The sequence below is a fragment of the Trachemys scripta genome, chromosome 8 (genome assembly GCF_013100865.1).
Source record: "Trachemys scripta elegans isolate TJP31775 chromosome 8, CAS_Tse_1.0, whole genome shotgun sequence".
Classification (NCBI taxonomy): Eukaryota; Metazoa; Chordata; order Testudines; family Emydidae; genus Trachemys; species Trachemys scripta.
In genome coordinates, this window is record NC_048305.1 from 52,373,907 (window position 1) to 52,396,125 (window position 22,219).

The window sequence follows — 22,219 nt, forward strand, 5'->3', positions numbered from 1 at the left end:
CTCCTTTTTGGGGAGGGCTTCCCCCTTGACTCGCTGGGGCAGCCACTCCCACTGCCACTCTCCCATAGGTGCGGGAGCTAGGCGAGCTGCTGCATCCCCTGCCTTGAAGTGGTTCCCATCACATACAGGGTTTACAGTTTGGTTCAATGGCTCTCAGCACCCCCACGACACAAATTGTTCCTGTGCCCCTTTGCTTGGCCCTTGCTTTGCCCAAGTGCCTGGAGGGGGGATGGTAGAAAACGGGGCAAAGGGACTTCCATGGGGAACTGTGGGTAGGCTGACCAGATGTCCCGATTTTATAGGGATGGTCCCGATACTCTGGGCTCTCTCTTATATGGGCACCTATTACCCACCCCCCTCTGTCCGGATTGTTCATACTTGCTGTCTGGTCACCCTAACGGGGGGGGGGGGATCACCCTCACTGCCAGGCCCCTCCTCTGGGGGTAAGGTGACGGAGGGAGGATGGAGAGAAAGGGGTGGGAGGGAAGGAAGGATAGAAAAGGGGGTAGAGGGGAAGAAAGAGGGAGCTGGGAGGGGATCGACAGTCCCAGCTCTTGACTGTTGGGCAAAGCTGCTGCTAGAGCCGTTTCTGGGATGGCGGGGAGCGGGTTTCTCCCTAGCTGGGATGGGAGCGAACAGGGGCTGAGAAAATCAGGCCACGCGGATGCGTTCAGCCTTGGGCGGAAGTGCTGCTGCATCACGTCCCGTGACTTGCTCCCAATGAGGCGGGAGGCCGCTCCGGAAAAGCACAGCAAGAGAAACGCCCCTCAAAATGGCGACCACCCGGGTCCCCCCAAATAAACTTCCGCCCCTCAACATGGCCGACAGGAAGTGAGATTATCGAACCAGCAGAGCCTATCACCAGCGAGCTGCAGTGCGGCGCTTTCAGCCCGAGGAGGAGCGCAGCGGCGGGGCGTGTCCGGATGGAAACGCTGCTGGCGGAGGAGGCGTTCCGCGAGGACGAAGGTGGGAGAGCGGGGAAGGAGCGAGCGCTGAGAGGAGCCTATTATCTGCGCTCCAGGCAGTCGCTGCGCCAGGGAGCGGTGGAGATGCAGACACGGCAGAGAACCGGGGCCAAGCAGGCGGGGCCGGAGACCAGGCGGCGGGACGCCGAGGCTTCGGAAAGTGAGTGACTGAGGAGCGGTTGCTGACCCGCGCTGTTGGTGCGGGCGGGCGCGCGTCGCGCCCCTGCTGCATCCTCTGGTTCAGGGCACGTTGGAGTGCGGTGAAGGGACGCGGGCGGGGGCCTTGGAGCGCTGCGGGATGTCCAGGGGGAGGGAGCGATGTAATGAGGGGCGCGGGCATGATCCTATATCAGCGTGGGGGGGGGGGGGAGGGCGGGGCCCGCCCCCCCGGGGGGGGGGGGGGACCTGGGCCCCGCCCCCCCGGCCCTTGCCGCCGGTGGGGCTGGGGGGGGCGGGGTCCCGGGGGAGGGAGGGTGTCAGGGTCCTGAGCCCTTATTGGGTTCAGTGAAAGCTGCCGTGCTCAGCATCTAGGCTGGGGATCGGGGGGAATCATCACCGTGGTGGGGGTCACGGTGCACCCCGTGTGCGTGCATGCTGGACCCACCACGTGCGGGGCTCCCCAGGGGAGAGGCACCGCTTGGCTGCAGCACGCTGGGGCTGGGTTGGGTTTCCTTTCCCCGTACCCCGCGTCTCAGCTTCTCCCCGAGTTTGCCTGCTCAGTGTCCGGAGGGGACAGCTTAAACGCAGCAGACTTTACTTCTATCATTTGCAGCTAAACGGCTTCAGAGGGGCAGGTGAATGAAATGCAGGCAGCAAAAGTCTCCTTCGCTAGCATGAGGGGCTTTACACGCTTCCCTTAAAACTCCTTTCCAAGATAAGGAAGGCTGGGCAGACCCAGGTGGGGAAGATGGGGCAACCTGGCTCCATCGGAATCGTTAATGTGACAGTGACATCTGGCCAGTAAACTAATCTGGTTTAAGCAAATCAGTTGTGCTGCAAGAAATGGGGTAGGGCCAACTGGCTTTTGAAAGCAGAATAACAGCCTTATTTTGGGTACAATTAAATTCCATTATCTTACCTGCTTGCAGGTTTTCTTTCATACAGTCAATGTGTATCCTTTGTTTCTAGCAGGGTTGCCATTTTAAGGAGGGTAGAGTTTGCTATTAACCTTCAGTGGCCTGGCCTGTCTGAGGCAGGGAGAGAAGAGATGTGGTACAGAGGACATTCAGCTTGGGCATTGCGCTGAGCGTTTTCCCACCAGTTTTTGTCTATGGTAAAAATCTTTAGGGAATCTACATGGAGATGGTTGAGTTGTGCAGTGTGCTACATTCTTCTTAGCTGTCTCCCCACAACATAACTTTGTATCCAACATCAGTTTTCTTTCAAAGGGCCAGAAAGTGTTAAAAATACACTATCTGCCAATGAATTGTAGTTATCAAATAGTTGACATGTTACATTAAAGTTGTATAGAAGGTATTTTTTAAAGTGAATCCCCAAAAGACTGGAATGACAAAGTTGAAGTTACTTGTACACCATTAATTCAGCCCCCTTGTAAATATTTATTACAATACAATACTTAATTATATGATTGCATGCTTTTTGTGGGCTCCTGCCTCGTTCATTGTGCAGGTTGGACTCTGCACTGTGAAAGCTTAATTTTGCTACTCTTAGTCATGTGTAATACCATATGACTTACGCAGTAGTATTCATCTTAGTGAGTAAGGATAGCAGAATTGGACCCTGTTTGTAACGTATGTGACATTTATATTTAAATAGCTCACTGAAACAAGTGAAGAGTCAGGCTGTGTGTTATACAATTGCTATGTCTGTTGACATGGAACACTTCCTCAATGGAACTAAAACGTACTCAAATATTTTTAACTAAATAACTTGTAGACTTGATCCTCCACAGTGAGTTCACTCTTACCTTATTCCCTGTGCACCAGAGACCAAATTTTGCTCTTTTACTTCAGTATAAATTTAAAACATGGAATTCAGCTTTACTTTGTATCAGTGTTAATTGGTAAGCAGGCCTGCCTCATTCTCCATGTAGTAAATCTAAAGTGCGGTAAAACTTCTGGCTTTTACATAGTTCTAGATCTGTGCATGAGATGGGGCTACTTTTATATCTGCTCTCTTGCAAAGTTATTCACATCCCTTAATGTATTTCACACTTCTCTGAATAGTTGTTTCAGGCTGTCTGCCGACTTTGTCAGGCTTCATTACATCTGTTTCCAGTCAGCTCACAGTTTGAATGTTCTCTGTCTAACCATAAGGGGTTGAGACTTCATTTTTTATTTTTGTTTTTAAGAACCAGTTTAGTTTCCGGTAGGGATGTAAATACTGTTTAAAAAGTTAACTGTTTAAACAATACAAAATATTTAATTTAAATGGTTAATTGCTGAGATCTATTTCCTCTCCTATCCTTACACTCTTAAAATTAAGCAGGAAGGCTTAAGTTGAATAGTAAAGCCTGTGCATTTCAATATTTGATGACAATTCTTTTATGCACAACTTGCGTCTCTTATGTGGTTATATGAGTGACTTTACTAATTCAATCTCAGTGCTCTTATAAACTGAATAAAAATTGAATTTCCAACTGATTCAGACATTTTTATTTCTATAGATACGTGTATACTAAATTACCTGTTTGTTTCTAAAGTACCTGTTTTTTTTTCTTTTTTTCTGTGAATGTTTTGAAGACAAAGTGTCCACATACAGAACCAGAAGACAAAGGGACAACACAAATTACAACAGCCAGACACACTTGACAGAAGGTAACAGTGGGCTTCCTTTCCCAATTAGAGGAAGTCTTCCCCTCCTGGATCTTATGAATTGCTATCCAACAATAAATTAGTTCCTTAAAATATCTACAATACCCAGTTTCAATAATTTACCTATCTGCAGAGAAATACTAGACTTCACTCTGCAGTATTACGTGTCTTCTTTCAAGTACTTAAGGTAGGCACCACTAGATTTTAAATTGCTATTGCACAGTAAAAGCACTGTTGTGCTCTTTCAAATACACCTTAACAGGATAGTTACTGTGAAAAAGGTATCCAAAGCCCTTTGCAAGGAAATTAGTAGGAGTCTGATTCAGTTATTTTTTGTATAGTCTTCATTATTTTATGATTAATAAAAATATAATATTACAAACATATTTATAATATTGAGACCCCTTGGGTCTCAGCACATAGTTTAGATACATACAAATGTTTGATTTTGATGTAGGATTCTGCTAGACAAAAAAACCCAGTATTTATTTGTTGTTCATACAGTGAAGTATTCTTGAATCAACGATTGGTTTCCTAATCCACTGGTGTTCAATTATTCCACATGATTAGGAATTAGAAGGATGGGCGGTTAGAAGGATGGTATTACTAAACAATTTTTTTTTAGGACTTATTATCTTGCTTTTTTATTGATCTCTGAGCCTCTTTGATGCTTTAACCTCTCTAGGATTAGGGTTTTTGGGGAAGGTTGGGTGAGGAACTTCACTTCCTCTTTAGCTCCTCGATGACATATGGGGAAGTTTCATGGAGCCTGATCATTGATTCTTTAGGATTGATCTAGGGGCAGATTTTGGGGCAGGATCAGACATTGCTTCATTTAGAGAAGTTTGGTCTGACGCATGCGGTGAATGAATGACTTCAAAGCATGACCTGTCTCAGTCCCTGTCATAGAATCTTATGCTGTCACTCATTCCGGACTGCATTCTGCCTGTCCTGCACCTTAAGCAAGTGTAATTTTTGATCTTCAGATCCAGAGCACTGGCCAGTACCCCTTGAACTAAATGAGTGACTGCTTGAGGTAGTAGATTGTAAGCTTCTGTGTAGACCAGCTATTAGAGGGTGATGAGGCACACACTTTGTCAGTGGGTTTTTCAGCTATTTGCTATATAGCAGAAGAATGCTGAGACTTGAGGATCCTGGGATTAATTCCAGCCTCCAGAGGGAAGTGTCCTCTAGTGGTAATAGACCCGTCTGCCCCATTCCCCTTGCTTGTCTCTGCCACTCTCAGCTCCTGTTCCTGTCCCCGCATCCCCTTTGCTTCTGCTCCCACTTTGCTGCCCATACCCTGGATACACTAGCCACTTCTTGTCCTGCACAGACCCTGCAAACCTCAGGAAAATTGCCAAACTGGAGTTGTGGACTTGAGAAGACCATGTTCTTGAAGAGATGGAGTGGAGGGTTAAAGTACTTGTGGGGGAGGAGTGACTGCTTTGGTGACTCCCTGATCTTATTTGCCATACCCAACGTCTCATAAGAGTTAACAGTCCAGCCAATCAGAAACTAGCATATTTATAGAGTTTTTTCTCTGGTTAGCGGAAGTGTGTCAAACTGTTCTATAAACCCATCAGAACCCAGTTTTTCAAAATGTTACACTTTTAATGTATTCCTCTCCCTTGTTTTAGGGAGTGAAAGTGCATTTGGCATAGTAGATATATCGCCTTTGGTTCGACCGAGTATAAGAAAGAGTCGACAGACAGGTAAATTAACTTTTAAACTTAAGGGATGGGGTTTTCGCTACTTGCAGTATAATGTTAGTGAAACACACACAGGACTTGTAGGAGCATAGTTCAGTGATCACAGCAGGGAGTGGGAATTAGGGGATCTCAGTTCTATTTCTGACTTTGCTGTTGACTTGCTGTATGATTTTGGGCAAGTCACTTAATCTCTCTGCACTTTGCTTTTTTCTCTAAAAATGGGGATGGTACTTTTCTATCTCACAGGAGTTTGTGAGGATTAATGTATGTATGTAAAGATCATCAGATGGAAAGTGCTCTACAAGCATATATTGTTTTACAGTGCATGAGTTGCAGTAATAGTTGGCTGGGATATTGCAACATATAGTAATTGAGTCAGATAGCATTGTGTGATTTTGTAAAAGCACTGAGTAAATGCTATGACCAATAGTATCTGTAGTTATGCAAGCTAAGAGAAGGGTAATAAGATCTCATGATTCAAGATATAAATTAACAAGGAGTCCGGTGGCACCTTAAAGACTAACAGATTTATTTGGGCATAAGCTGTCGTGGGTAAAAAGCCACTTGTGAAGAAGTGGTTTTTTTACCCATGACAGCATATGCCCAAATAAATCCATTAGTCTTTAAGGTGCCACCGGGCTCCTTGTTGTTGTTATGGATACAGACTAACACAGCTACCCCTGATACTTGAAGATATAAATTGACTCTCACAAAAGGGTTGGGAAGGGATCCCTCCCAAACCATCCAATGTATAGCATTACACTTCACCAAATGCATTATTGGGATTTGGCAGTATCTTCTCTAAAGCATCAAACATAGACCACTGCCAGATGCAGGTTACCGGGCTTGATGGACTAATGGTTAGGTGTAATTTGGCACATCCCGTGTTTTGTTAAAAAACAAAAATACGAAGGACATAATGAAGTTTTAATTTGCCAACCTCTGGCGGTTGGGAGGGGAGCTAGGTCTGTTTTACAAGTGAGTGTGCAGCCTTTGCAGTGTCCTGAGAAATGTATCAGTCACTGCATCAGATAACCACAGCACGAACATGACTGCTGCATTTCCTTCCTTTTTTTCTGTTGTTAATCGTTCTTGTGTTGTTTTGCCGTACAGAAAACACGGTCTCCAGTGCAAGTAGAGATTTCAAAAGGAACGAGTCAGGTTGGTTCAAGTGACTTTTTTTCCCCTTTAAATATTCTGGTCTGCTTACTGTTATAGGGTTGTTTCTGTGAGTTTTGTTTGTTACGACTGTTATGTCAGAGAGAGAGAGTGAGAGCACATGCAGAACAGAACGTTGCCACTGGAGTTTGCTGCTACTTGAAAAATGCCGAGATGTTGAGTGTTCCAAGTATAGACCTTTGACAATGTTCTATTACAATGACTTCTTCTGATTTCCTCCCCTGCCCCAATACAGTAAGGTTGAGGTCTAACTGCATGACGCTAGAAGCTGATTGGGTGGATTTTTCTTTCGAAAGGATTTCAGTTTACTCAGAACTGCATTTGCTATGAGACCCCCATGAGTAGAACTGAAACTTAAAAACCAGTATCCCAGTGCAAAAACTTCAAATAGCATGTGACACAGTTGCAGCAATGATGCTTAGTGATTTAAGCATAGACACTTACTACAGTGACAAGACGGGTTCTCCCATTGCTGTAGTTAATCCACCTCCTCGAGAGGCAGTAGCAGGGTGGATGGAAGAATTCTTCTGTTGACCTTGTGCTGCTTACAATGAGGGTTAGGTCATCTTACCTATATCATTCAGGGGTGTGAATTTTTCACACCCAGGAGTGATATAGATTGGTCAACCTAGCTTTTTAGAGTAGACCTGGCCTCAGGTGTCAGCTATATATATATAATATATATATATATATATTTTTTTTTAAGCTATATATTTAAAATTTATGTAAATGAACAAAGATTAAGAAGGTTATAAATGTCAGTGCTCTTATTATTTTAAAAACAAAACCCTCCATTTTATAAGTGATTTTTGAGCTAAAGGCGTGTTTTGGGTGCTGGAAGTATTTGTCATTTGGCTTCGTGCCTCGTTGTCTTTACAGTTATTACGATAACCACATTCTATATTGTATCTTATACACTGAATAATTTTGCAGATATAATCATGTTGCGTAGTGGATTTTGATACTGTAGGAATGGCTCAGCTCTATACCAGTTTTAAAAACTGGATTCTGAAGAGTTTAAAGAACAGTCTTATATGCTTTGGCTATCAGAACATACTCTAGAAATGGTAGTTTCCAATTGGCTGGAGTGTTACCTACCGTTGGGTGTGTCAAATAAGATCAGTCACCCAAAGAGGGATGCTCTGAAGATCCACCATGTAGGTAGGTGATAGGCCCTGTCTAAAGCTGCTGATTACAGCAGTCTTGTGTTAGGAGTGGCTTGTTAACTCCTCCATTCCTATAAGGGAGGTGGGAGTGATACTCTGGGCAGAAGGATCCAGGGTCTGGAACAGTTGGGGCCAAAGGGAAGAATCTAGGAACAGCCAAGTCTGAGGTCAAGGCTCAGGCTGGAATTTCTTTCCCTTTTTGATAAAGCCAGGGTCCAGGCAGGGTGAGAGTTTGCTGTACTAAGAACAGGTTAAAAATGCTACCTGCTCACACAATAACTTTTTCCTCCCCAGTCAGGCAGTTTGCCTTACTAGCTGGTGAAATTAGGCAAGATTTATACCCTAGTTCGTATCTGAGGTTCTACTGTAATAAGTAATTAATAGACTGCTGTCCCATCACTGAAAGCATCTAGAACTACAGTGTACTGGAAAATATACTGTAGGAACAGTCCTACCCTGGTCCCTGGTAGATGGGATAATCAGCTTTTTCCATTACCAGTTTTCAAGATTTTAGAACATCAACGTCATGGATCAAGTGCAAGACCTTCCTGCAAATCTAGGGAAGATGGGTTTTCAAGACTGTTGCAATATGCTATCAGAAAAGTAAAAGTAAATAGTCAAGGAACTCAAGACAGACTGCTCACATATTCAGAAACCCCTACTTAAAAAAAAAAAAAAAGTGCACGGAGTCTGGTTTGCACCACACTCAGCTTGATCGAAAACTAGACTAGTCAGTTTCACTTCCTTAGATTCACGCAATAGCACAATTACATCTGGGTTTTGTGAGGGTGCCAGAGGTCCAACACTCTTGGGAAATATTTCATCACCAAAAGAATATAACACTGTTTTTGCTGAAGTGTTTATTTAAGTTTTCACAAAGACATTTCTTTATGCTAAGGGCTGGTCTACACACAGTTTAAGTACTGATTTACCTGTATCAATTTAAAACCTGATCGTTTGGATTGGTGCAACTCCACACTGTGGACACAATTATATGGGTATAAAGCTGCTTACATCCATATAGCTTATTTCCATAACAGAGTGTGTAGACAAGCCCTTTAATTTGTAAAGCTTTTCTTTCATGCAAAACCTACATTTGGGGCCTTAACTACTTGTCAGTTCATCTTTAACATTCTTAGGCTATCCAGACGCTCGTGCATTCCTAATAGTTTACACAACATACATGCAGGTGAATCGTGCAGATCATCTCGCTGTCTCTCTTTAGATGGAAGGAAAGAAAACAAAGAAAGTGATACTTATTCTAGGAACAGCTCACACCAATTTTTGTGCTAAATTTAAAATGTATTTTTCCAGTTTTAAAAATACTCTCCAGTTTCCAACAGTAAGAACAGCATAATGAAACATAAGATTAAAATACACTGCTGCAGCACATAAAAGCTGCAAATATGAAATCAGATGTCTATATTGTTCAATACAACAGTTATTTAAATCACTACTATTACTTGAAGCGAAAATATAGCTATTAATTCCCTTACAGACTTTAGCAGTTCCAAAGAGTTTTAACCTGGCTGTAATCATTTGATACTGACAAAAGTATGAGAAACACAGGAATTCACTCCAAGAGCAACTTTCAAAAGTTCAACTGTATGTCTTAGGCCCTATAACGCTAATAGTTAATGGGGAGTCTCCTTTAACTCAGGTAACAGTGGTCTGTCATCTTGGAGAAACTGGGCTGTGTGGGGGATAAAATTAAGTAAACAGAAATCTCTGAAATAATAGCAAAAGGGTATAGACAGTCCTTTTCAGCTATGTAAACCACAGCTTGTTTTCTTTTTACAAGGTTCAGTGTCAAGATCCTTTTAAGAAACAAACCTTTGTTTCACAAACCCACCCTTAAAGAAATCATCTGCAGAATTAAGCAGTTATTTGTCAACTGGAGGGTTTTTTCATAAGCTGTTTATTACAGGAACAAAAGTCACAGGAAAGAGGAAGATGCAGAGATCTGCAATTTCGCTTCCCTCATGAAACTCATAAAGCACAGTCCACTCAGCTTGTCTGTGTTCATGTGATTATAGGAGTAAATGCTATGACCAATAGTATCTGTAGCTATGCAAACTAAGAGAAGAGTAATAAGGTCTCATGCTTCAAGATATAAATTAACAACGAGCCCGGTGAAACCTTAAAGACTAACAGATTTATTTGGGCATAAGCTGTTGTGGGTAAAAAAACACTTCTTCACAAGTGCCCAGCTTATGCCCAAATAAATCTGTTAGTCTTTAAGGTGTCACCGGGCTCGTTGTTGTTGTGGATACAGACTAACACGGCTACCCCCTGATACTTGAAGATCTAAATTGACTCTCACAAAAGGGTTGAGAAGGGATCCCTCCCAGACCATCCAATGTATAGCATTACACTTCACCGAATGCATTATTGGGATTTGGCAGTACCTTCTCTAAAGCATCAAACATAGACCACTGCCAGATGCCGGAAGGGGACATGCTATTTACTTACAGACTCACACACACAACCCCACCACCACCACCACACACACACACGGCTGGGAGAGGGACAAGCTTGCAAACTCAGTCCGACCCAGGGAAAGAAGCTGCCTGCAAGGAAGCTGCTGGTGCTGAGGAGGGAGCTCAGCTGCTGGATCTGAAGTCCCAACTGCGCTTTGTTCGGCATTATGAACATTCCAGAGTTATGGACAACTTCCATTCCCAAGGTGTCAGTCACTCTGAGGTTCTACTGTAATAATCACCTTACAAATAGCCATTCAATTCGTTTTGTAAACATCACAGATTTTATTACTTCAAAAAGATAGTCCATTAGTAGAACTAATTCACTTCTTTTATTTTGCACTGATGTATTCATTTTGTAGATAGGAAATTCCTATTACATTTAAACAGGATGTTTAGAACCCAAGATACTACAAAAATTTTCTCCACTTGCTCACTTTCTAGAGTAAATCCTAATCTATCAGACGAACAATTTAGAGTGAAGCATATAAATTCCTTTTAAATAGGCAAACAGACGGCTATTGAATCACTGACTGACACTGTTGCAACAGAAGCAATTTTTTAGTAGTTAAATCTCCTGGAATCCCCAAAGAATTCAATAAAAGCAAAGCCCTGTCTGAGCTTTTATTGTTTTTTGAGAAGTTTGAAAGCTGTACCTATTTCTTGCATGCTATTGGGGCATAAGATAGCAGTCTTCCCTAAACTGGCCTTGGTGGCCACTGTGAGCCACAGTGTTTGCATTATATAGGGGAGTTTTTAACTATTAATTGCAAATTTAGGCTTGGAAGAAGCCCCGGTACATTTTTAGAAGTGAAGATTGAACGAACTTAATGTAGGAAGGCAAAACTGAGATCTTGAGCACAGTTTGAGAGCAAATGAGTATGAACCGCTTCTGCAGCTATCGGCCATGTGAAAATACCTGGCCTAATGGATTTGTTGTGAATACAGTGGTGACTGTGACACACTGTAAGAGTAAAAAACTTTTGCTAATAGTTGCTATACCCCTTTTTATGTAAGTTCTAAACTAACCCCCTCCTTTGGAGGTAATGGGGAGCTGTAACTGCAGAAAAGTCTAGTGTAGCATAGATATTACTGCAGAAATCGGTAGTCTTAGGGGTCCCCAGTAATGGGCCGTAGTAGCATCAAGAGGCTTCTTGCCTCTACCAGCACCATTTCCCCCTACTATGTGTTGATCCTTGACTTTTTGCAACCTTGTGTTTCAAAATGAGATTCCTACTTGTGGACTGAGATTTTAAAACAAACCAAAAAACCACATTTATCAAAGGGAAATAATTGTATTTGTGGAAGGAATATTAAACTTTATGCTTCAGGGCTTAAGCCAATCTATAACTACTAGAGATCAGGAAGAGACTGAACATGGGGGTCATATTACTCCACATCTGCCAGTTGTGAGGTTCTTACCCCTACCTTTGAAGCATCTAGTGTTGGCCACTGTCAGAAATGTGATAATGGACTAGATGGACCTCTGGTCTGATTCAGTCTGGTTGTTCCTATCCAACTCTGTTCACTTAGAGCTCTCAGGTTTGTTTAGACTGAGGCTCCTGAATTGGAAAGCCCATGACTTCAATAATACTTCACAAAAAAATATTGCATTGAATCTTTAATACAAACTTAGAGTTAAATATAACTAGGGGGTGGGTGTGAAACTGAGAGTTAATAATTATCTCATATAGATGAGAAGTTTGTCAACTAAGATTTGAAATGAAAAGGAGTAATATAGAAGAACTGTTTTAGATGGCAGGAACTGCAGAATTTGCAATGATATTTTTATGAAGGAATGCTGAGAAGGCTGGTATTACACAATGCAGGAAGGGGCTATTTTCTTTAACAAAAACAAAAAAAACCCTCTTCAAACCTGTATTTATTTTTGTAGCCTTAAGAGACTACAGTCAGTCTGAATTGGTCACCTTTCGCCTTCGAGGCGCTGTACAGCTCTGCTCTTCCATTCACGACCTCTTCTCTGTTCGTGCCCCATACTTTGTCAGCCCTGTGCATTTGGTCACCCTTTTGATTTCCTCCCACGGTCAGCTCTGTGCCATCTATCATGCTACATCCCTACTGAATGCCTGAAATATCCCTCTGATTCTGTGCACCATATGGTGGTACCTCCCTCTTTCAAATCCTTCTCCTAGCTTGATTCTCTTGGTTGACCTACCATCTTGCTGGACTTTGCTCCTTCCAAGTATTAACATTACCCAAGGGAGAACTGTAGTGCCCAAACAGTTACACAAGTTGGCAAAATAACAACTAAACAAGATATGTACATCCAGTAGTTTATCTTACAACTTTTCCTGTTGTAGCCTTCAACTTTTGGTGTCCCATGGTTAGTGTAGGCCATAAACTTCTTGAGACAGGGACCTGTCCTTTTATTCTGTAAAATGTCATGCACACAGGTAGTGCTGTGGCTATATATAATAGCCTTTGAGTTGTGTGGCAAGCAGTTCTTAATCTTTATATAACCTGTTGCCTTTGCAGATGATGGGGAGGAAGAGGAGGAAGACGAAGAGGATGCTGATGGCTTCAGTGATGACAGTGAATCTGAAAATGATGAAGAAAATTTTAGGAAGACTAATGTGTATCAACCACCAAGAGATAATGGAAGTGATGTTTTGCAATCGTCCCTTCTGTCAAAGGGTTTGTCTCCAATGATTATTAGTTCAGTTTTTTAAACTTGTAAACTTTGGGCCAGAACAAAGCAAAACATAACAAGATATCATTACAGTACTGTATACATGGCAGTACAGTTTTGTAGTTCAGTGTAGCATTCTGAAAATGTGGGCAGAGAGAACAACTGTTTGATATGTATGAAATATGTATACAGTTTAGACAAAGTGGGTGAGGTAACGTCTTTTATTGGACCAAGTTCTTGGTGAGAGAGAGGCTTTCAAGCTACATAGAGCTCTTCTTCAGCTGTGGGGAAGGTACTAAGAGTGTCACAGCTAAATGAAAGATTGAACAGATAGTTTATGCTAACTACTTATGATATATTGTAAGGGACCATTCAAGGTGAAGTGGGCTATTAACACCCCTGAAGTCATAGGACTAAAAGGGGGTTAGTGGGTTACAGATTGTTGTAATAGGACATACATTAGTGTCTCTTTATTAAGACCATGATTTTTAGTGTCTAGCAAAGTTATGAATTTAAGCTCCCAGGCTCATCTTTTGACAGTGTTGTGCAGATTTCCTTTGAGGATGAGGACTGATAGGTCAGATATAGGGTGATCGCTTTGTGAAAAGTGTTTGCCAACAGGTGATCTGGTATTTTTGTCTTTTTCCTGTGTGAGTTCATTTGAGAGCTTAATTACTGGTTTCAACACATAGTTGTTGAGGCATTTAATGCACTGGATGAGTAGGACCCATGGATCTTGAAGGGTGTTTTGTGTGGTGGTGTTGTTGATCATTGTATTAGTGAAGATATGTCTGCAGGTTTTGCATCTGTTGTTCTGTCTGGGTCTGGTGCCGTTTTGAGTTGGTGTGCCCTGGTCTGTGGTGTCCTGGGCTTCTGATGATGGACATTTGCCATTTCTTGCTAGAGGTTGTCATCTTGCTGAAAAGTAACAAACATGTGACACAACATAGTAGCCAAAATTCATTTTCTAGTCTGCTTAAATCCTGTTTAAACATGAGAAATCTACTATAAATCATTTAAATATAATAAAGTTGAAGTTCTCCTAATTTTATTAAAGGAGTACTGTTAATTTGAAACCTAGTCAGTTGAAAAAAGCTCCTTGACAATTTTTGTGGATTTATTTATTTATTAATTAAATTATCACTATACTGTTGTGTTAGGCCAAAATGCTCAAAAGAGAAATCCTAAATTTAAGTGCACATATAGGCCCCGGTCCTGCAAACACTTAAGATACATGTTTGATGAGACTCATGTGAGTAACTTTACTCATATGTGTTTCCAGGAGTGGGGCCATAGCTGCTTAATTAAGTGGCCTTATTTTTTTTTCTAGAAGAGCTGAGTTACTGACAGCTCCCAATGACTCCAGCAATGGAAACTGACTATACCAAGTGCAAATAAAGTGATGAAAGAGAATTTTTTCCTCTACTCTTTCTCAGTTATAGGCATCTTAGATGTGACTTGTAACAGTATGAAAAGACTTTTAAACAGAAGTGGGTTTTTTAAAGTTGAGGGCCCCTTTAAGACATGATTTAAGATAAATTGATTTGCAGTTTCTACAACTGATACTAAAGTGTATGAATAGATACCCTGGTGGAGGACTGGTGATTGAGGACTGGTGATTGAGGACTGGTAATAGATTATGGTATGAAGCCAGTCAGGTCAAAATTAAATCAACTTGCTATATGATTGCTTATGGGAGAAGACCAGGGGAGCAGCCAGGTGCACCAACCTGACAAAGCACGGAGATGAACTGGACTTGGGAGATGAGAGAGGAAGTGCATGCAAAAGCTGAGCTGTGCTGGCCTTTGTTCGGTTTCAAGGAGGTGGTGTATAGCACCTACACAGTCTATATGCTTTAGCACCCTTGCCCCTAGGCATGACCCCTCAGACTTCAGGTGCATGGTGAGGTGGCTGCCCTTGTTATTAAACAAGTGGTTTTGGTTCCAAAAGGCATTAGTCTGGTGGTGCCTCTCATGAGAATTAATTTCACTTTAGTTATAACTTTCCATCCTCTGCTTAGAACTCCAATGACTGAATTCAAAGACTAGGAAGTAAAGACAGCTAAGGGCTGGGTTTACACCGGGGGGGATCGATCCAAGATACGCAACTTCAGCTACGCGAATATTGTAGCTGAAGTCAAAGTATCTTGGATCAAATTACCTGGAGTCCACATGGCGCGGGATCGACGGCCGCGGCTCCCCCGTCAACTGCGCTACCGCCACTCGCTCTGGTGGAGTTCCGGAGTCGACGGTGAGCGCGTTCGGGGATCGATATATCGCATCTTAACGAGAGGCAATATATCGATCCCAGATAAATCAATTGCTACTCGCCGATACGGCGGGTAGTGAAGACGTACCCTAAGAGTGTAGATAGGGACAGGCTGCATTAGAAAGAAGTGACTGTTTTAAATCTCCCCCTGCATCCCAAATGCCAAGCTGCCCTTTGAGTAGCAGTTTGGAAATACTATGTCCATGATTGATTTGTCTCCAAATTGGTCAGTGTCTGTTAAATTTATGATCTCTGTTCATTTTATTGTGGTGCTGCTTCTGTGATTTGAATGTAATCCTATGCTGAATTTCAAACAATGAGCAGCCACCAATGAGGACACTGCCCAATGTGATGGGCATGTGTGGCTGCAGCTGAACAAACACTGTGTGTTGAAGTATTAGACATGATTCATAGCATTCATGTCCCGTATGTTCACTTCTGAGTGTTCGTTCTCATAAACCTCTGATCAGGGTCAATAGTTTTAGGTTATCTCCTGGGATTCTGGGCTACCCTTCTATTACCCATTCATCTTCCTTGCTCAGATTCTGCCTGCCAGTTTCTGCTAGCGTCCTCCACTCTCTCTCCATCTGTGACTATGCATCTATATACCTATCTATATATGAGATCTTTCATCTTTGAGGCAATTGCTGTGATTACACAGGATTTATTTGACTCAAGGAGACATAAATGTAGGTGGTTTTGTACCATGTGAGTAAACATTACATGTGCCCTCACTGAAACCATAACAACAGATAACTGCATGGTGTGCACATGTTGATGGAATGCAGTTTACACTGTCCTTTTCAGGAGTTATTTTTTAGTATCTTTTACCGTCTCCTATTTTTTACATAAATACTCCCAAGGCTCACTTTGATATAAAAGCTTGCATTTTGGGTTATAAAGCACTATCTGGTCCAGTTTTCTGATGGTGTTACACAGCACATTGGTGGGCAGAAGTAACTTTGAGGACTGAGATTGTGCTTGACAAAACTACTTTTCTTCTGTTTCTTGAATCTAATATGGTAACGGTATTGCTTTAAATTATGCATATGTTTCTTCTGTTACTATGTTCCAGATCCCCCAACAGTTGTACAAAAACAACCAGTGTTTAACCAGAAGATGACATTCAGGAAATCAAGTATGTGGATAAAACTCTGCCTCTCATTTACCTATGTATAGATTGATTGTTATTTTCTTTTGGTGGCTCAGCATATGAGGAGTTTGTTAGCTCTACATAAACATGTTTGGTTATTTGTGCTTTTCTGAAAAAGAGACCTGGGAGGAGTGTGGATGGGAAACTGAAGCTGGTCTGCCAGTTGAAAGAGATCAGTTTGCTGGCCTGAAACAGTTGTGAACATGCCATTGTATTTGTCTCTGGAGATGGGACAGGCTGGCTTTGAACTCTTTGATGCAAACCTGAAATGAAATCCTTTCCAACTGATTATTTGTTACAGTAGCAGCTAGGACTGCTGAGTTCATAGTCCCTTCCTCACTTCTGTTAGTGAAACAATACTGGCTAAGCAGTGTTCTCAATGAGGTCAGGTCATTTAACCTTTAATCTTTCTGCCTGTTTAACTGTAGAATTCATCTAAAAAAGCAGAAGCTAGACTGAGTTTAGAGCTAAAATCAGTTTTCATATGATTTCTCACCCGTTCCATTGATAACTAGATAAATGGATCAGGATTCTGTCATCTTAACTCCCCTTCCCTCCAATCACTCCAACAGATGAAGCTGAATCTCAAGTTCAACCCAATACGCTGAAGAAGCATTCACAGCCTGCAGCCAAAAGTAAGATTTATGCTTGCAGATCTGTTTAATGTATGTATAGCATTTAACCATTTTTGTGCCCATCCTTGTATTCAAGGTCTTTAACTTGGTGCTATATAGTGGGTCCTGCTAGAACAGACCTGCATTACACATTACACAGAAGGTCTGGCTAGAGAATCTTGCCCGCAATGCTCGGGGATCAGCTGATTGCCATATTTGGGGTCGGGAAGGAATTTTCTCCAGGGTAGATTGGCTGAGGCCCTGGAGGTTTTTCGCCTTCCTTCGCAGCATGGGGTAGGGGTCGCTTGCTGGAGGATTCTGAGCGACTAGAAGTCTTTAAATAATGATTTGGGAGTTCAACAGCTAAGTCAAGGGAGAGAATTCTTCCAGGAGTGGGTGGGTCAGGTTTTGTGGCCCGCATCAGGCGGGAGGTCAGACTAGATGATCATAATGGTCCCTTCTGACCTTAGAGTCTATGAGTAATCCAGTTTATCAGGAGACATATTTTCAGCACTGAGGGAAAGATAACTCAAGAGGCCTCTTGTCTAATCTCTGATTTCCACCTGGTCTGCCCTCTACTCCTTTAATAAACTCTGGCATCAATGTGAGATTAAATTTGGGGCACACATAGTGATAGTTCTGTGTTCCGTTGTTTTTTAAATTTGATGTTTCAAATTCAGTTGTAGTAATCTACAGAAAACTTTTGTCATCCTGTCTTCTGATATATTTAGGATCCAAGAAATGCATCTCCTTGCTATGGGTCTGATCCTGCTTACAAAGAAGTCAATGGGAGTTTTATTAGTGACTTCATTGGAAGTAGAATCAGACCCTGTAGGATTCAGGGAGAAGGAGAAGATTTTTAAAAACATGATACAAGCTTTTTTAACGTTAACAATAACCCTGGTTAATAGTTCAATCATTTCGTTAAATTAACATTTAAAAAACAAACTTGTAATCCATCTTCAAATGTCTGATTTCCCATGCATTTCCTGTGTCCTCTTCATCCTCTGCTTGTACTTTTTGCGTTCTCTAAATGAATGGATGAGACCATTTAATTTCTGGGTTCTTATGCACTAGCACACTGGTTCTCAAACTTTTTGTATTGGTGACCCCTTTCATATAGCAAGCCTCTGATAAATTAAAACCACATTTTTTATATTTAACACTATTTTAAAGTGATATTTGTATGTTTAATATCACTTTTCACAGCAGACTTACTAGCTCAGACTTCACAGCAGACTTGGTAGCTAGCTGGGAGGCATGTACTTGCAACCCCCACATAATAACTGTGCGACCTCTAGTTTGAGAACCCCGGCACTAGCACAATGCAGTAATGTTTGAGTTGCAAACAATGGCGAAGAATGTTCATTTTGTTTAAAAATGCCTTTGAGATTGGTTTCTATGGCTTTACTTTTTTCCTTTCTGTTGCCTTCAGATTTTGTAGAAGATTATTCTTACAAAACTTAAATATCAGGCCAGGTTTGACCTGCCTCTTTAAGATACATTTTACTGTGTTTTTAATAATTTATTCTTCTTTGATTAGATATAATGGTTAGAATGTGAGTGAGCAAAATTTTCAAAAATGCTTAAGTCCCATTTTCAAACTGTGACTTGTGTGTTTAAGTTGTTTAGGTGCTTTTGAAAAATTTACCCGATGTCTTGCATTACCCTGTAGTTTTTCCTCCAAGGAAGTTAAGTCCTTCTTTCTCACTCCAGGGTGTCTCCATTATCTTGTGGTGGTCAGTTGTTTATGGGATAGGAAAATGGGTCTTTTCAAATGTCACTGTTCACTCATCCACACTAATTGATTCCTCATTGAGCATGACGAATTTGCTTATTTTTAACATCCACCCCCTCTCCTCCCATTCTCTTTTGTGCAGAGCCTGTTGGACAGTCCAGTGCAGGATGGTTTAGGATGTGCATTTTGGTATTAGCAGTAGCTTCCGTTACTGTTGTATGGCATGTCTGGAAGAATCAATCCTCTAAGACTTTGCCGAGGGAAGAAATCAAAGTTGTGCAAGCATTTGAGACCCAGATGAAGAAACTTAGGAATGTCTATTCAAATCAGGATCCAAGACTGTGGGAAAGAATCGAAATGTTCCTTGTGAAACGACTCAATACCACCCATCCCCACTCGCAGCCTGCCATCTTACTGCTCACAGCTGCTCAAGAAGCTGAAAAGTCTCTAAAGTGCTTAAGTAACCAGATTGCTGAAGCTTATTCCTCCTCCCTGAGTGCTGCCACAATCAAGATTGATGGGGCTGGTAAAGCCACGCTGGATAGCGACCTCGTCAAGCTGGAGGTAGATAATAAGCTAAGCTCTGGGTTCAAGGAAGGTAAAAAAGCGGCTGTGGTGCATCGATTTGAGTCTCTGCCTGCAGGCTCCACTTTGATCTTCTACAAGTACTGTGACCATGAAAATGCAGCATTTAAGGATGTAACTCTTCTGCTAACTGTCCTTCTGGATGAGAAGTCCCTGGGAAAGAACCTCAAGCTGCTGGATGTTGAGGAGAAAGTGCGGGATTTTCTCTGGGCCAAATTCACCAATTCAGACACTCCCAGCTCCTATAATCACATGGACACAGATAAGCTGAGTGGACTGTGGAGCCGCATATCTCACCTGGTCCTGCCTGTTTGGCCTGAAAATGCTCTTCCTAAGGAGGGCTGCTTACAGATGGATTAAATATAAGACATGGGAGGATAGGAAAACAGTGTTGTGGTATCTGGGCAGTGCAGAACTTAACTGCTGAGCTGAGGCAGCACACAATATTCTCTATGCAGAGCAAGGACTGGTAGGGTTGTTCCATTTAAAAGAATTGGCGTTCTCTCTAGACAATTGGAGAGTGTAAGTATGGAGCACAGCTGTTAGGTTGGTCCCTCCTCAGTAACTCATTGGGCCTAGTGCTCTGTAGGTAGAAATGTCTTGCCCCCATTGTAGAGCCATCCCTCTGTATGTAAAGCTATTCTTGTGTGCAGTAGACAAGTGTGTCTCTGCTGAAACTTTTCCAGCAGTAGGTAGTACTGCCATTGGGTATGGCAAGATAATGGGATCTAGCGGATTCTACAGACTTCTCTCCTGTCTCCTCTACCTACTTACAATCTACCAGAATAACATTCCCCTCTATTCTCAGAGGCTTAATTTTATTAATTGGCAGTAGAGTTGGGGCTACATGCATCCAGCCATTGGCTTTCTTTCTCCAGCTGACCATGGCCTTGGGTATAAGTTGCCTCTGCATGTTTCCTAGACTGGCTGAATTGTATAGAAGATGTTCTGGTTCAGGAGAGACTTCTCAAAGCTGTTTCTGTTCTGTTTAGAAGAGCCTGGTGCCCCCTCTCGCTTCCTTCCTCCCCCCCAGCTTTGGAGGCTGGGATGAACGAAGTGCAAGTGATTGCTCCGGATGTTGTTAACACGTCAGTTAACAAAATAACCCCTTAGTGCATCTGCTCCCCAGAGCACCCAGGAATCCTCTGTTCTGCATCCAGTTTTAAGACATACAAATCTCAAGGAGGAAATGTTAAATGCTGTTCCAGTGTGTGCTAAAAAAGCCTCACCACACCCTTCTGAAAGGCCTAAGATGTGTACAGTCTGAACAGATTATTTTCGCTAGGTTCAAAGGTTTTATTCGAAAAGAGTATTTTTACATCAAGAGGATTTGTTTATTACTGTTGTAAGCCTTGTCCCAAATGACTCCCCAGTGTGTCTGCATAAAACCTGCTGCTTCCTATGTCAATTTTAAGAAAAAAAGATTTGATATGCATGTGTTGAACATATTTTATTGAGTGGCTCATGCCAAAAATCCCTAAAATTTACCACCAATTAAAAATCATGTATGTTTTTCTATACCCACAGAAGAATTGTCATACTTTCATGCCTCTCTACTGCCTAGTATCTCACCTTGGGTGTCTCTTGTTCCAGATCCATTCAATTTTCTTGGATTTGAAGGAAACTGCTCATGTTTAAGATACATTTTCTTATAGCTGTCAGATTGATGGCACTCTAACACATCCATTACTCAATCTTCCCTTTGCCTTGCTATAAAAGTCCTTAAAAGGGACTTATCTGTAGGGGGGTGAAAGGGCAGACTACCAGAAAAGACACTGGTTTGCGATCTGAAATGAGCTGGATTAATGACCGGTGCAAGAAAACTCCATAGACTTGGAGCTGTGACCACTTATGCCAGTGGTGGATTTGGCCCTTCTTCTTTGAGAACTGGAAACTGACCATTAATTTGTTTTATGTAGAGGTATTTATACAGCAAAGAGACATGGAAGTGCTGCCATTTTATGTGTGTAAGACCTGCTCATGAAGAAAAGAGATTTAAATGTTACAAACACTTCACTGGACAAGTGTTTTTTAAAATCGTATGTTCGTTTATCGGTTGGAAATGACCAGTGATGATTTGTAAATAATTTAAAGAAACTATTTTAGTAACCATTAAAAATAAATTTACCTATTTGTTTTATAACCTGTTCTAAGACTGCTGATAGAATTTTAAGATGTGGTCAACTTTTTTTTTTTTTTTTACAGGCCAGTATTTTCAACTGTAGTTACCTCTGAAAATCAGTCCACTTTGATTTAGGTACTTGAATGTAGACTTAGGTGCCTGATTTTGGGCACCTAAACTTGACAACTTTGGCCAAGATCCTTGAATTATACGTAAGTCCAGACAGAGCTGTTTGGAGAGGTGGAGGCTGGTCTACGGAGACACCCCCCCCCCCCCCCCCCCGCGCTGTTGCATAAACTTCATGAAAATAATCTTTGGCTAGCTGGGAGAAAGCCGCATCACATTGTAGATTGGGAATGTAGCTGGGAACTTCCTCTTATCTGGTGTTCTTGCATCATTTCTTACTAGGGACTCTGAATCGGACATACTTATTCTGGGTTGTAAATACGTTTGTCTGAGATTTTTAACCTTGTCAGCTGTCCTTTTCACCTCACCCAGACAGTTTGCATTCAGGCTGAAAACAAGAAGTTTGTTACCTGTTTTAATGTAGAAGGCACCTGTAATTGCAGTTGGTTTTTCAAGATTGAGGGAAGAATGATGCAGTCTCTATTCTGCCACCTTGCAGGCTGCACTTCAGTTTCCAGTCTTTTTAGTAATTGGTATGATGGAAGTAATTCACAGGTGATTTCTTACCTATCTAAGCATTTCCACACAGGCCCAAGAGCTAGAAAACAGAATAATGCTTAGCATTTATAGGGCATGTCACTGGAGGATATCAACATGCTTTACAAGCATTAATTCATTAAACTTCAC

The 22,219-nt window shown here is 41.9% G+C and overlaps 1 protein-coding gene across 2 annotated transcripts; it reads left to right on the forward strand.

Moving 5' to 3' along the window:
- Positions 1 to 907: 907 nt before the first annotated feature.
- On the forward strand, positions 908 to 21,424 carry LOC117881462 (torsin-1A-interacting protein 1-like). Of its 2 annotated transcripts, XM_034778753.1 has the most exons (8): positions 909 to 1,125; positions 3,668 to 3,742; positions 5,380 to 5,454; positions 6,565 to 6,612; positions 12,773 to 12,931; positions 16,270 to 16,332; positions 16,920 to 16,982; positions 18,842 to 21,424. In XM_034778753.1, the coding sequence occupies exons 1-8, from the start codon at positions 924 to 926 to the stop codon at positions 19,642 to 19,644; spliced, it is 1,488 nt and encodes a 495-aa protein (XP_034634644.1). In that variant the 5' UTR covers positions 909 to 923; the 3' UTR covers positions 19,645 to 21,424. The 2 variants fall into 2 exon arrangements, with proteins under 2 accessions (XP_034634646.1, XP_034634644.1); XM_034778755.1 differs by lacking the exons at positions 5,380 to 5,454; positions 6,565 to 6,612 and having other exon boundaries at positions 908 to 1,125.
- Positions 21,425 to 22,219: the final 795 nt, after the last annotated feature.

Excerpts from the sequence above, each read along its gene's own strand:
- LOC117881462 (XM_034778753.1), top strand. The coding sequence starts at position 924 with ATGGAAACGCTGCTGGCGGAGGAGGCGTTCCGCGAGGACGAAGGTGGG. Across the intron at positions 16,333-16,919 it reads GATGACATTCAGGAAATCAA|ATGAAGCTGAATCTCAAGTT; the intron begins GTATGTGGATAA and ends TCACTCCAACAG. Across the intron at positions 16,983-18,841 it reads TTCACAGCCTGCAGCCAAAA|AGCCTGTTGGACAGTCCAGT; the intron begins GTAAGATTTATG and ends TCTTTTGTGCAG.